The sequence below is a fragment of the Pongo pygmaeus genome, chromosome 13 (genome assembly GCF_028885625.2).
Source record: "Pongo pygmaeus isolate AG05252 chromosome 13, NHGRI_mPonPyg2-v2.0_pri, whole genome shotgun sequence".
In the NCBI taxonomy this organism is placed as follows: domain Eukaryota; kingdom Metazoa; phylum Chordata; class Mammalia; order Primates; family Hominidae; genus Pongo; species Pongo pygmaeus.
In genome coordinates, this window is record NC_072386.2 from 21,223,022 (window position 1) to 21,237,813 (window position 14,792).

The window sequence follows — 14,792 nt, forward strand, 5'->3', positions numbered from 1 at the left end:
CTGAGGTAGGAGAATTGCTTCAATCCAGGGGGCGGAGGTTGCAGTAAGCCGAGATCGCTCCATTGCACTCCAGGCTGGGTGACACAGTGAGACTCCATCTCATTAAAAAAAAAAAAAAAAGGGGGGGGGGGCCAGGTGCGGTGGCTCACGCCTGTAATCCCAAGCACCCTGGGAGGCCAAGGCAGGTGGATCACAAGGTCAAGAGATGGAGACCATCCTGGCCAACATGGTGAAACCCCATCTCTACTAAAAATACAAAAATTAGCTGAGCATGGTGGTACATGCCTGTAGTCACAGCTACTTGGGAGGCTGAGGCAGGAGAATTGCTTGAACCTGGGAGGCGCAGGTTGCAATGAGTCGAGATTGCACCACTGCACTCCAGCCTGGTGACAAAGCAAGATTCTGTCTAAACAACAACAACAACAACAACAAAAAAAAAACAATGAAACAGAATACAGAACTCAGAAGTAAATTCACATATTTACGGCCAACTGATTTTTGACAGAGGCGCCAGAAACATTCATTGGGGAAAGACGGTCTCTTCAAAAAATGGTGTTGGTAAAACTGGATACCTATATGCAGAATAAGGAAACTAATACCCATCTCTCACCATATACAAAAATAAACTAAAGATGAATTAAAGACCCAAAGCTATAAAACTACTGGAAGAAAACACGGAAAACACTTTTGGACACTGGTCTGGGCAAAGATTTTTATGAAGAATGCAGAGGCAAAAAAAACCAAATGCACAGGCAACAAAACCAAAAATAAACAAAGAGGATTATATCAAACTAAAAATCTTCTGCACAGCAAAGGAAATGATCAACACAGTGAAGAGACAATCTGCAGAATGGGAGAAAATATTTACCTGAGAAGAGATTAATATCCAGAATATACAAATAACTCAACTCAGTGGCCAAAACCACCACCAACAAAAATACAGTTGGCCCTTGAACAGCAGTTTGAACTGTACAGGTTCACTTATACATAATCTTTCTTCTACCTCTGCCACCTCTGAGACAGCAAGACCAACCCTCCCTTCTTTACTTCCCCCTCCGCCTACTCAACATGAAGACAATAAGGATGAAAACCTTTATGATGATCCACTTCTACTTAATGAATAGCAAATATATTTTCTCTTCCTTAGGATTTTCTTAATAGCATTTTCTTTTTCTAACTTACTTTATTGTAAGAATAAAGTATATAATACATATAACATACAAAATAAGTGTTAATTGAATGCTTATGACATTGGTAAAGCTTCCAGTCAAGAGTAGGCGATTAAGTTTTTGAGGAGTCAAAAGTTGTATATGGATTTTCAATTGTGCTGGGGGTTGAAGTCCCTAACCCTCACATTGTTCAAAGGTCAACTATAATATGATTTAAAAATTGGCAAATGTTCTGAATAGACATTTCTCAAAGGAAGACATGCAAATGACCAATGGGTATATGAAAAATGCTCAATATCAGTAATCATCAGGGAAATGCAAATCAAAATTGCAAGGAGACATCATCTCACCCCAGTTAGAATGACTATTATCAAAACAGAAAAATAACAAATGTTAGCAAGGATGCAGAAAAAAAGAGAATGCACACATTGTTGTTGAGAATATAAATTACTATAGCTATTATGGAAAAGAGTATGGAGGTTCCTCAAAAAACTAAAAAGTCTTACCACATGATTCAGCAATCCCACTACTGGGTATATATCCAAAGGAAAGGAAATCAGCATGTTGAGGAGATATCTGCACGCCCATGTTTATTGCAGCACTATTGACAATAGCAAAGATATGGAATCAACCTAAGTGTCCATCAAGAGATGAATGAATGAAAAAAATTGGTTTTTATACAAAATAGAATACTATTTGGCCACAAAAAAGAATAAAACCTGTTATTTGCAGCAACGTGGATGAGCCTGGAGGACATGTTAAGTGAAATAAGCCAGGCACAGAAAGATGGATACCACATGTTTTCACTAATATGTGGAAGCGAAGTAAGTTGATCTCATAGAAGTAGAGAATAGAGTAGTGATAACTAGAGGCTGGGAAGTGGGGGTGGTGGAGGAGGGAGAATTTGACTAATGCATGCAAAATTATAGCTAGAGAGAAGGAATAAGTTCTAGTGTTCTTTAGCCCTGTAGGGTAACTGTAGTTAATAATAATTTTGCTATATTTTCAAATAACCAGAAGAGGGTATTTTGAATGTTTCCAACATAAAGAAATGCTAAATGTTCAAGGTGATGGATATGCTAAAAAAAACCTTGATTTTATCATTGTACATTGTATACAGATATTGAAATGTCACCTTGTACCCCAGGTAACAAATAAAAATTAACTCACAATGGATCACAGATTTAAATTTAAAGGGTAAAACTGTAACTCTCCTAGCAAAAAATATAGGAAAGAAATCTTTGAAACATACAGCACGGTGGAGAGTTCTTAGGCATAACAACAAAAAGCAAAATTCGTGAAAAAAAGATAAATGTGGTTGTCACCACAAGAACTTTCAAAATCTGACGGTATAAAACAACAATAACAATAATTCAATTAGAAAATGGGCAAAATACATGAAGAGACATCTTGTTCAAACAGGATATACAGTGGCAAATAGCAATGAAAAGATGTTCAACATCACTAACTTTTATGCAAATGCAAATTAAGACCATAAGGTATCACTTCACACCTATTGAAACGGGTAGAATAAAACAAGTTCACAGCATTGAAGTTGGCAAGGATTCAGAGAAACTAGATCTCTCACGCATTATTAGTGGGAAGTGTATATGACACACTTACTCTGGAAAACAGGCAGTTCCTAAAAAACTAAATAAATGCTTACCATATAACTCAGCAATTACATTAAACTAAATAACGCTCTGGCATTTATCCCAGGAAATCAACAGTTGTGTCTGCACAAAAAAAGCTACTATACAATTGTTCACGGTAGCTTTATTTGCAATAACCGAAAATTGGGACAACAAAAATGTCCTAAAATGGGTGAATGAATAAACAAACTTTGGTACATCCATACCATAGAATACTACTCAGCAATAAACAGAAATTAACTACTGATACCTGCAGCAACATGAATAGACCTCACAGCATTACACTGAGTGAGAAAAAGTCAGTATCAAAAGATTACATACTGTATGATTCCATTTCTATAACATTCTCAAATGACCAAATTGTGGGGATGGAAAACAAATTAGTGGCTGTCAGGGGTTACAGATGGGGAAGGGAGGAGAGTAGGGATGACTAGAAAGGGATAGCATGGGGGAGACCTTTGTGGTGATAGAATAGTACCGTATCTTGATTGTGCTAGTGGTCGTATGAATCCGCACATGTGATAAAATGAAATAGAACTATACACATACACATTGCACCAATGTCAATTTCCTGGTATGCTATTGCGTATTGAATATTGTGTATTTGGGTAAGGTGTAACAAGCAGGTGAAACTAGCAGAAGGATACAAGAGACATCTTCGTACTATCTTTGCCACTTTCTATGGATCTATAATTATTTCAAAGTTTAGAGGTTTTTAAAACAGGTAACAATAATTCAATGCCTTTTCATAATAAATATTCTTAGCCAACCAGGAACAAAAGGGAACATTCTTTTGAATGTTATCTATGAAAACCTATGGCAAATATCACACTAAATGGTGAAAATAGTGAAAGTATTCTCTGTGAGATGCGAATGAGGTAAGGATGTTTGCTATTGCCACTTTTCATTCAGCATTGAACTGAAGGAACCAGCTTGTGCAGCAAAGCAAGAAAAAGAGACAAGAAGTCTAAAATTTTTGAAGCAAGGAAAACAACCATCATTATTGACAGATGATATTACTTGTGACCTATGAGAAAATCCAAAATAATTTACAGACATATTATAAGAATTGAAAACAGTTTATGAGAATAGATTGTGAGGACAGATTTTAAAAAAATGAAAATAAATTTTAAAAGAAATAGAAAATAAAAGTTTTATTTTAAAAAAAAAAAGAAAAGAAAGTTTAGCCAGGTCATTTGACACTGAATTAACAGCAAAAAGAAATCTACTGCATTTCTACATTCCAGCAAGAGATAATGAAATTTTTTTAAAGATACCAAGAAATATACATTAACTAGGGGTAAACCTGGCAAAGAGCTCCAAGATCTTTAGGCATGGAAGCATAAATTATAAAAAATTTTGAATAATATTAAAATAAAGAGAGAACAGTCTATCAATCACAGGTGGGAAAACTCAATGTTATAAAGATGTTAGTTCTCTTCAATTTGATCTATAGAGTCAATGCTATCCCAATTGTATTTATTTATTTATTTATTTAAAGACAGAGTCTCACTCTGTTGCCCAGGTTGGAGTGCAGTGGCATGATTTCAGCTCACTGCAGCCTCCACCTCCTGGGTTCAAGCGATTCTCCTGACTCAGCCACCTGAGTAGCTGGGATTACAGGCATACGCCACCATGCCTGGCTAATTTTTGTATTTTTAGTAGAGATGGGGGTTCACCATGTTGGCCAGGCTGGTCTCGAACTCCTGACATCAAGTGATCCACCCGCCTTGGCCTCCCAAACTGCTGGGATTACAGGCGTGAGCCACCGCACTCAGCCCTATCCCAATTTTTAAACCACAGAAAGAAATATTGTAGAATTTAATAAGCTGGTTGTATAGTTTATATAGAAGAACAAAAGGACTAGAAACAGCTATGACATATTTGAAGAAGTATTGGGTGGAGATAAAGGGAGGTACCCTATGAGAAATGAACACATACTATAAAGCAATCAATGAGGGCAGTGTAGTGATGACACAGGAATAGACAAGTAAACCAATGAAAATGATTAGAAACGCCACACACAGATCCATTCCTGTTAGGAGACCTGATGCATGGCAGAGATGGTATTGCAGATCGGTGGAGAAAGGATGGGTTGTAAATTCAATTAGGAAAATCGGGAATATGTATGTATACCAGGAGAAATGTACAAAATATTCATAGCAGCATTCACTGGGAAGTGACCCAATTATTCATCAAAGTAGAATGTATACATAAGCTGTGCTACATTCATTTAATGGATTTTAACAATATAAATTAACAAACTTAGCTACGCTCATAAACATAGACGAATCTCACAAACATAATAATATTGAGTGAAGAAACAAGTCAAAAAGAATATCTACGACTGATACCATTTATCCAGAGTTTAGAAAGAGGCAAGCCTAAATGATACTGTTTAAGGATGCATACATAGATGATAAAATTTAAGAAAAGCAAGGAAATGGTTATAACTAAAATCAGGAGTGTAGTTATCGCTGGAAGGAGGGAAAGAGGACTAGGATCAGAAAGGGATACTGAGGGAGCCTCAAAGGTACTGGCAATGTTCTGTCTCTTAAGTTAGGTGGTAATTGCTAATATTCTCTAGATTAAAAATATGTTTTATATACTCTTATATTAATGTGTATATGTGTGCTATATTTCACATTTTAAATTATTACACATACCAAAAGTTTTTAAGTACCAAGTTTTAGATACTATAATGCCATATAACTTCTCACCTATCAGATTGGCTAAGCCCCAAAGGCCAACATACTATGTTGGCAGAGTGTGGAAAAACAGACATTCTTATTCACTGATGAGAGGAACGTGTGAATTTGACAATCTCTTTCAAAATTACAAGTGAGCATAAAACAGATATATTTTCACCACATGTGCTAAATTATGACTATGCGATGGTATTTGTTGTAGCATTGATTGCAATAGCCCAAGGTTGGAAAATCAATGGCCATCAGTGGCTGGGTGCAGTGGCTCAGCCTGTAATACCAGCACTTTGGGAGGCCAAGGCGGGCAGATCACTTGAGGTCACGGGTTCAAGACCAGCCTGGCCAACATGGTGAAACCCCATTTCTACTAAAAAAATAATAAAAATTAGCCATGCGTGGTGGCACACGCCTGTAATCCCAGCTACTCGGGAGGCTGAGGTGGGAGAATCGCTGGAACCCAGGAGGCAGAGGTTGCAGTGAGCCAAGATTGTGCCACTGCACTCCAGTCTGGGCGACAGAGTGAGACTCCATCTCAAAAATAAAATAAAATTAGCTGGCGTGGTGGTGCACATCAGTAATCCCAGCTACTCGTAGGCTGGGGCATGAGAAACACTTGAATCTGGGAGGCAGAGGTTGCTGTGAGCCAAGATCTGCACTCCAACCTGAGTGACAGACCAAGACTCCATCTAAAACAAAAAAAAGACCACCGGTAGCCGACTGGCTAATTAAAGGATGGCACACCCATTCTTTAACATATACAATGGAGTATATGTAGCCATTTAAAAGAATGAGGCAGCAATTTTTTTTTTTCAGGAAAACTCTCCAATGTATATTTTTAAATGAGAAAAGGAAGATAGTAAAACAATGTATATTTCTGCTTAGTTTGTCTCAAAAATATTTATTAGTATAGAATAACTCTGGGGAAAAAAAAATCACACAAGAAATTGCTAATATTGCTTGCCACAAGAGAGAATGACTGGGTAATTGGAGAGTGAGGCTTAATTTTTAATATATACACTTCTGCATCTTAATTTTGTTCCAAGTCAAGTAATACCTACTAATAATTATGACAGTTGAGGTGATGATGATGATGATGATGACTACAAGTGATGAAAAAGAGAATCAGGTGTATTGAGACTGAAATCCCAGCTCTGCCACTCACGAGTGATCATTGGTAAATTGCTTAATTTTTTGAAGGCTGTCCCTCAAATGAAAACATCGGGGGATAATACGAATCTCCTGGGCCGACTGAAAGTAGGTGCTCAACACATACGTGTCACATGCATACCATATATGTACGGTGTTTGTCAGTGTGCCCGGCACATGGTAGCGCTCCATAGATGGAGCTTGTGCTGCTGCTGCTGCTGTTGGAAGACACCTGTCTTGTCAACCATTCTGGATCTCTAGGACTTCAACTTGGGGACAAGGTGCTCTTCCCTAAAGCGAGCACCGTCTTTGCTTCTCGGACACCTGAGGGAAAGCTCAGGGAGGAGCTAGCATTTTTGAGGTCTCCTCTCCATGTCCAGTGGGCTGGGCCCCTGTCACCACCTCTAATTGGGATGGGGTGTGGTCCCTGGAGCTCCCAGGTATGCATCGACCTGTGCCTTGTGCACATGTGGCACTCCAAACTTTAAATTACTTGTGGGATTAGCAGGGCCCTGGAGTAACTAAGGTGTCAGGGGCCCCATGGAGTACACGGTGCGGCTTGAGGATTCCTTCGGCTGCTGGGGAAAACCTGCCTTCGGGATTTCTGGGCCTCAGGCCAGGATGCCAGATCCTCTTCATGAAGAGTCTTGAGCTGGGACAGCAGCATTTAGCCAGCACAGCTGAAAGGAATGAAGTGAGAGAAACACCACCAAAGGCTAAAGTCCCCACACGATTTAAGAGGAAAAAGAAGAAAGAGGGTCTCCCAGGTAAGGCAGGGGCATGTTGGGGGTCTTTCTCTGGCACAGTGTCTGGCCCGGGATCCAGGGAGGAACTGAGAATTGCGTGTGGGATCAGGAGACTCAGAAGCGGCCATCGCGCAAGAAGCAGATGGGGAGAGCTGGGCTGGGGCGGGGGCAGGGATGGGGACATGCCTCTTGCAGGAGGTTTCCCTCAGATGCGCTTTCCTCCTAGCCCTGCCTCTGCTTCCAGAAACCTCCCAGCTGCCACTGGTCCTAAGCAGCAGCTGCTGCTGGGGCAGAGAGGAACTGCTGGGCTCCCAGTGCCCTCCGGGACCCCATGAACCAAGTCCTCTCCCTGTCCTTGCTGCTCTGTCCCTACACAAGCCCCGAGGGGGGCTGGCAGGGCTTCCATCCCACTCCACAGGCGAGGAAGGGAGGCTCAGAGGAAAAGCGGACTCCCTCAGGGTCAGGGGGCGAGAGGCAGGTGGGCCTGTACCCAGCCCTGTCTCTAAGCCCACTCTGCGGCTAGCGCTTTCCGTTTCTCTCACCCTCCTCTGAGAAATGCTGAGATTTTTCCTGAATACAAAACAACTCGTATCCATGGTATTCAGAGAAAATTTGGGAAACACTGAAGAGGTACCGAGAGGAATGCCCTGCCCCTGTGGATTTTGCTATCTTTTCTTTCCAGTCACTTTTTTTTTTTTTTGAGATGGAGTCTCTGTCATCCAGGCTGGAGTACAATGGCGTGATCTCGGCTCACTGCAACCTCCGCCTCCCGGGTTCAAATGATTCTCCCACCTCAGCCCCCCAAGTAGCTGGGATTACAGGCACACACCACTATGCCCTGCTAACGTTTTTTGTATTTTTAGTAGAGTCGGGGTTTCACCATGTTAACCAGGCTGGTCTTGAAATCCAGATATCAAGTGATCTGCCTGTCTCGGCCTCCCAAAGTGCTAGGATTACAGGCATGAGCCACTGCGCCCGGCCTCCAGTCACTTTCTATCCACATGATTGCTTACCTAATTCAGATCATAATAGTGTGTGCAAGTTTGACCTTGCCCTTTAATGTATAATTATGCTATAGTAATATTAGCATGGAGAAAATTACCAATAGGACTATAAGGTCTGTCTAATATTCCATTATGTGAAAAGCATGATTTACTTAAGCATTTATTGGTGGAGAGCTGTATTGTTTTCTATTTTCATTCACAAATACTGCTGTGATAAGTACCTTTATTGAGAGATCTTGGCCTCCATGCTCACTGATTCTTTAAAACATTTCCTGAAGGGAGAACGGCTGAGGTGAGGGGTAGGAAGGTTTTTTGAATTTTTCCTTTTTCTAGGCAAATTTCCCTCCAGAAAGGCTGCATGAGAGTGTATGGGGCTCTTTTTACAGCACCATGTTGCCTCCTACTTCTCATCTGCCTGCTGGCTCCAGAACAGGTAGAGACAAGACCATGAGCCAAGCCGGGTCCCTGGGACAAACCAAGGCTCCATGCATGCAGGAAGCAGTCACTGAGCCCAAAGCTTCCCCTCTTCCCCTTGCCCTCCCTGGCTGCCTCCCACCTCCCCGCTTCTCTCCCTCCTCTTATGGGGCTGCAGGTGCCAGACCTCTTTGTTTGCTTTCATTCTGAATCCCTTCCAAAACCTGACATAGCTCTACTAACTGTTGAATGTTTCTTGATGGACAACCGGGAATTCAGATCTCCCCTTCACACAGACACACACAGACACACACACACACACACACACACCTCACATTCATCAGTGCAGGCAGCCACCTTCACCAAGGACTGCTCCCTGCTTGCAGAGGTCAGCACTGGAGGGTCCATGACAACCCTCAGAGCTGGGATGCCCTGGGAAGCAATTATTCAGCTTTCTCATGGAGCACATGGGGAAACTGAGGCCTAGGGAGGAGAAGAGACTTACTCCAGCTTGATGGAATATCCATCACCCAGGCAGTGGTAGTTCCACTAGTTCTGATGTCAGAGTGCAGAGTCTTCCCAGCTGTACAGTTCGTTTCAATTAAATAAATGTACTCAGCAACTTTTCATGACAGACACAGGCTTCCACAGAGGCAGCTCTCAAGGAGGCCAAATCCCACGCATCATTCATGCCCACAGGATGTTATTCATGGATAGAAACTTCTGTGTGCATAGATTTATCTTGTGGGAATGGGCAGTGTGGCTTCCCTAAGAGAAATCACTTTCCTTGGCCTCTGCAACCACAGCATCTTCTTGAATCTGGTTTGTGGCACTGAATATAATGTTTGCTTTTCTTCTTTTTCTGGAGTGGGTGAGAGGTGCACTAGGAGGAACAGGAGATAAGCTGGGGTGGAAGTTCAGGGTGGGGCACTCAGAGGGGGTCAGCTTGCACTGAGCAACCAGGAACACCTTCCTGTGCTGTATGAAGGGATGGGAAGAGGGGAATAGGATTGCACAGGAAATACTCTGAGACCCACAGTTGTGTAATGGGGGAAGCTTCTCCTGGGTTAGACCAATGGTTCCCTCCTGGGTATAATTTTGCACCGTCCCCGCCGCCAACACCCCCGGCACACACACCTTTCCCCTGGAAGTATGTGGCAGCGTCTGGAAACATTTTGATTGTTACAACTCATACAACTCAGGGTAGAAGGTGCTATTGGCAACTGATTGGTGGAGGCCAGAGACTCTGCTAAACATCCTACAATGCACAGGACAGCCCTCACACCAAAGGATTATCCAGCACAAAATGTCAATCGTAAAGAATTTGAGAAACCCTGAGTTCCATTTAGGGTGGGAGCTGCACTGCCTGACAACACATCTGACATAAACCCTCCCCCATGACTGAAGAGAGAGAGTGTTGGACAGACAGTAAGACTGGCCAGAGAATACACAGAGCTAACTGAGATCATAACAGTGTGTACAAGTTTGACTTTGTCCTTTTAATTTATCCTTATGCTATAGTAATATTGGCACAGAGAAAATTATAAATAGGACTATAAGGTCTGTCTAATATTGGAGGGACAGAATCTTTTGCAAAGCTGTGCACCAAAAGAGAAAAGCAGCTGTTTTGTGAAAGAACTCAGGACTAGATCTTGGGATCCAACTCCCCCTCTGCCATTCAACCCCAAGGAGCAAATTTATCTTCTGAGCTCCAGTTACTTCACCTGTAAAACCTGAATGATAATATCTTCTCCATGAGCTGTTTCAAGAAATATGGCACAGCTTATATTCCTTAATATTAGTGAGAATCTCTAATATTCTCACTAATATTAATATTAACCACTCATCTTCCATCATCCACCCACGCTTATACACACTCATAGAGCCACTGTCATTAAGAAGGAGCTATCAAAATATTATCTATGAGTACTTCGAATTTAGAGTCAGGGAAATTGCAAGTAAGAGACTAGATATCCTCTACACAAAGGCATATAAGTCTTCCTATAAGCCAGCTGCTTGCATAGAACTCAAGAATGGAGTCAGAGAGTCAGAAGATAACACAAGAATAAAATGCAAACATAAAGGCACAAAGAAAAAACATTCTTAGTCATTGACGGTTAGGAATTTCACAAACATCCTAATGAGATGGGATCAGAAGTTAATGCCATATACTCTACTATCGATAACTATAGTTAGACTGTGGTTATTAATATTGCATTAACTAATTGGTAAGCTGCACAGTGTTGTCTCACGGTGTGAGTTCAGTCACTCCAACAAATCCATTTCTTGGCTTCATAAATTTCCCAGCTATAGGACCTCCCCATATATTGCAATAAATCCATATTTCAAATAGGCAGCTCTATTGCTGTCAGTGCTCAAGCCTGTGTCACTAGACTGAAGAAGTAATGCTCTTTATGGCTGAGTATTAACTAGGCTTGTTTCTGTGTGAATATGGTTGAACAATTTTGCGCAATTTCCTCCTCACGTGTAATCAAAGTTTAAAGAAACTTAATCACTTGCTAGTTCCAAGAATTGCATCTTCTTGGGAATTTTCCTCTCTGAGAATCTAAGAAAGCCCAGAACAAATGAAATTGCTGTGGATTTGCATTAAAGAGAAATAATTCATAGCATTTCCTAGCACTTAATCACAATGAAGAGGAAAAGCCCTCCTTGGGCCAGGGATATGCTCTGCTGGGTTCAAGTCTTGTCTCTGTCACCAACTTGCTCAGAAGATTTGGACAGGTCACTTCTCCTCCCCAGGCCTCTATCACCTTTGTGGACACTGAGAGGGTACAGCAACTTCAGAAAAATCCCTCATGCACAACCGGACATTTGAGGCCCTCACCCACTACCTGTCAAGCTCTGACCTTCTGTCTTCTAAGACACCCCCTACTGTCTCTTTCCGTCATTTTTCTCTTGCACAGGTATGTTCTTCTATTAGGCAGTGGGAACTTGACCACATATTAGATGCCTAGGACTCTTCCCAAAAAGCCTGATGCGCTGCTCAGTACTTTGCTGATGGCAGAGGGGATATCACATGGAAAAAGCCAATGAGACCTCCCCTGTGATGGGGTTCATTCTCCTGGGGCTCTCTGCCCACCCAGAGCTGGAAAAGACATTCTTCGTGCTCATCCTGCTGATGTATCTGGTGATCCTGCTGGGCAATGGGGTCCTCATCCTGGTGACCATCCTTGACTCCCGCCTGCACACGCCCATGTACTTCTTCCTAGGGAACCTCTCCTTCCTGGACATCTGCTTCACTACCTCCTCAGTCCCACTGGTCCTGGACAGCTTTTTGACTCCCCAGGAAACCGTCTCCTTCTCAGCCTGTGCTGTGCAGATGGCACTCTCCTTTGCCATGGCAGGAACGGAGTGCTTGCTCCTGAGCATGATGGCGTTTGGTCGCTATGTGGCCATCTGCAACCCCCTTCGGTACTCCGTGATCACGAGCAAGGCTGCCTACGTGCCCATGGCTGTCGGCTCCTGGGCTATTGGTGGTGCTGCTTCCGTGGTACACACATCCTTGGCAAGTCAGCTGCCCTTCTGTGGGGACAACGTCATCAACCACTTCACCTGTGAGATTCTGGCTGTTCTAAAGTTGGCCTGTGCTGACATTTCCATCAATGTGATCAGCATGGAGGTGACGAATGTGATCTTCCTAGGAGTCCCAGTTCTGTTCATCTCTTTCTCCTATGTCTTCATCATCACCACCATCCTGAGGATCCCCTCAGCTGAGGGGAGGAAAAAGGCCTTCTCCACCTGCTCTGCCCACTTCACTGTGGTGATTGTCTTCTACGGGACCTTATTCTTCATGTATGGGAAGCCCAAGTCTAAGGACTCCATGGGAGCAGACAAAGAGGATCTTTCGGACAAACTCATCCCCCTTTTCTATGGGGTGGTGACCCTCATGCTCAACCCCATCATCTATAGCCTGAGGAACAAGGATGTGAAGGCCGCTGTGAGGAGCCTGCTGAGACCAAAAGCCTTCACTCAGTGATGGTGGAGGGGTCCTCTGTGATTGTCACCCACATGGAAGTAAGGAATCACAATCACATCAGCTGCCATTCAAAAGCCAAGTCATGTGACCTATAATGGTTTCTCACCCTAAGTCCATTTGCAGGAGATGTTAAACTTTTCAGACGACATCTCCTGAGTTTTAGTCCTATGTCTGACAGCTTCAACAGACACCAGACTCTAATCAACTGTGATGAAGGCATTCTGAACACATGGTAAAACCACACAAGACAGCAGCCATGAAAGCATGACGCATGGCCCTTAGACTGTCTCAGCTCTAGAGTTAGAACAGGGACATGAGAAGGTTCTCACAGCAACTTACCAGCCCTACTGGATTCACCAGGGAAATCAGAGAAATAAGGAGGGAGTGCAAACTTTTGCTGAGGCTTTAGTTTATTACACTCAGTTTGCCTGAATGGCTAAGAAAAGATAAGTTCTTCACTTAGGGAGCTTTTAGTTGTGAATAATCTATTTTGATGACTGAATATCCTTTTAGCTATGAGAAAATTTAAGCTATTTTTTTCTTGATGCACTGCGGATCATTAAACACTGCCTAGTAAATTAAATAAAATTCAAGGAGTAATGAGTTCAAATTTGACATTCTTACAGAATTTCACAACAGGAAAGCTTGTATTCTGATAGATGCAAAGTCATGTTCTAGAAAGAAGTTGATGATAAGTAGATAGATATAGATAGAAGTAGACAGATGGTGGCTATACATGTTTGAAGACTTTGGGTCTAATTTTTTTTTTTTTTGAGACAGAGTCTCGCTGTGCCGCCCAGACTAGAGTACAGTGGTGCAATCTCAGCTCACTGCAACCTCCGCCTCCCAGGTTCAGCAAGTCTCGTCCCTCAGCCTCCTGAGTAGCTGGGACTACAGGCATACACCACCATGCCTGGCTAATTCTTGTATTTTTAGTAGACACAGGGTTTCTCCATTTTGGCTAGGCTGGTCTCAAACTGCTGGCCTCAAGTGATCCGCCCGACTCAGCCTCCCAAAGTGCTGGGATTACAAGCGTGAGCCACAGTGTCCTAGCCTACAGGGCAAAATTTTCATAGGTTTCTTTGTTCCAAGGCTTCTCAGAGCCTTTATTATGCAAAGGTCCACTGTGAATGTTCAATAGGGCATAAAGTTGTAGCATTTCCTGAGCCTCCAAAGTTCAGCACAATACAAATTGGGAAGCTTTTTTTTTTTTTTTGAGACAGTCTTGCTCTGTCATCCAGACTAGAGTACAATGGTACGATCTTGGCTCACTGCAAACTCCGCCTCCCAGGTTCAAGCGATTCTCCCACCTCAGCCTCCCGAGCAGCTGGGATTAGAGGCATCCGCCATCATGCCTGGCTAATTTTTGTATTTTTGTGGAGATGGGTTTCACCATGTTGGCCAGACTGGTCTTGAACTCCTGATCAAGTCCCAGGTGAACTTCTGCCCAGGCCGAGGTAATCCGCCCACCTCAGCCTCCCAAAGTGCAGGGATTACAGGCCTGAGCCACTGTGCCCGGCCAACTTTTTTTACCTAAGGGTTTGGGCAGATTCCTTAACCTCTTTTGCCTATCTATTCATAGACACAGAAGACAGACAAGAGGTTCAGAAATTGCTGTGGATGAAAAGCAGCAGTTTTATAGCAAGTTATATCAAAGACTGAGAATATCAAAAGACTTATTTAAAAGGAAACTTTAGACAGTGAATCTGATTTTAAGAATAGTTCTTGGAATATTTTTGCTTCAAGTGATATATTTAAGTTTTCTTATATTTGTTAAGAATGAATTGGATCACTTGAGCTCAGGAGTTTGAGACCAGCCTGCGCAACATAGTGAGACCTTATCTCTATTTAAAAAACATTGAATTGCATAAGATAAGGATGGATATTTTGCTAATAAAATTTCACTATATTGTGTTAGTCTAAGGTTCTGATTTCTACTTGCCCTAGAAGAGAAACAAT

General features: G+C 42.4%; 1 protein-coding gene across 1 annotated transcript; it reads left to right on the forward strand.

Annotated features, from left to right (window-relative positions):
- The first annotated feature begins 7,405 nt into the window (after nt 1-7,405).
- LOC129044567 (olfactory receptor 2S2) lies at nt 7,406-12,858 on the forward strand. The gene is made up of 2 exons (XM_054502555.2): nt 7,406-7,439; nt 11,761-12,858. The coding sequence occupies exon 2, from the start codon at nt 11,874-11,876 to the stop codon at nt 12,831-12,833; it is 960 nt and encodes a 319-aa protein (XP_054358530.1). The 5' UTR covers nt 7,406-7,439; nt 11,761-11,873; the 3' UTR covers nt 12,834-12,858.
- Nucleotides 12,859-14,792: the final 1,934 nt, after the last annotated feature.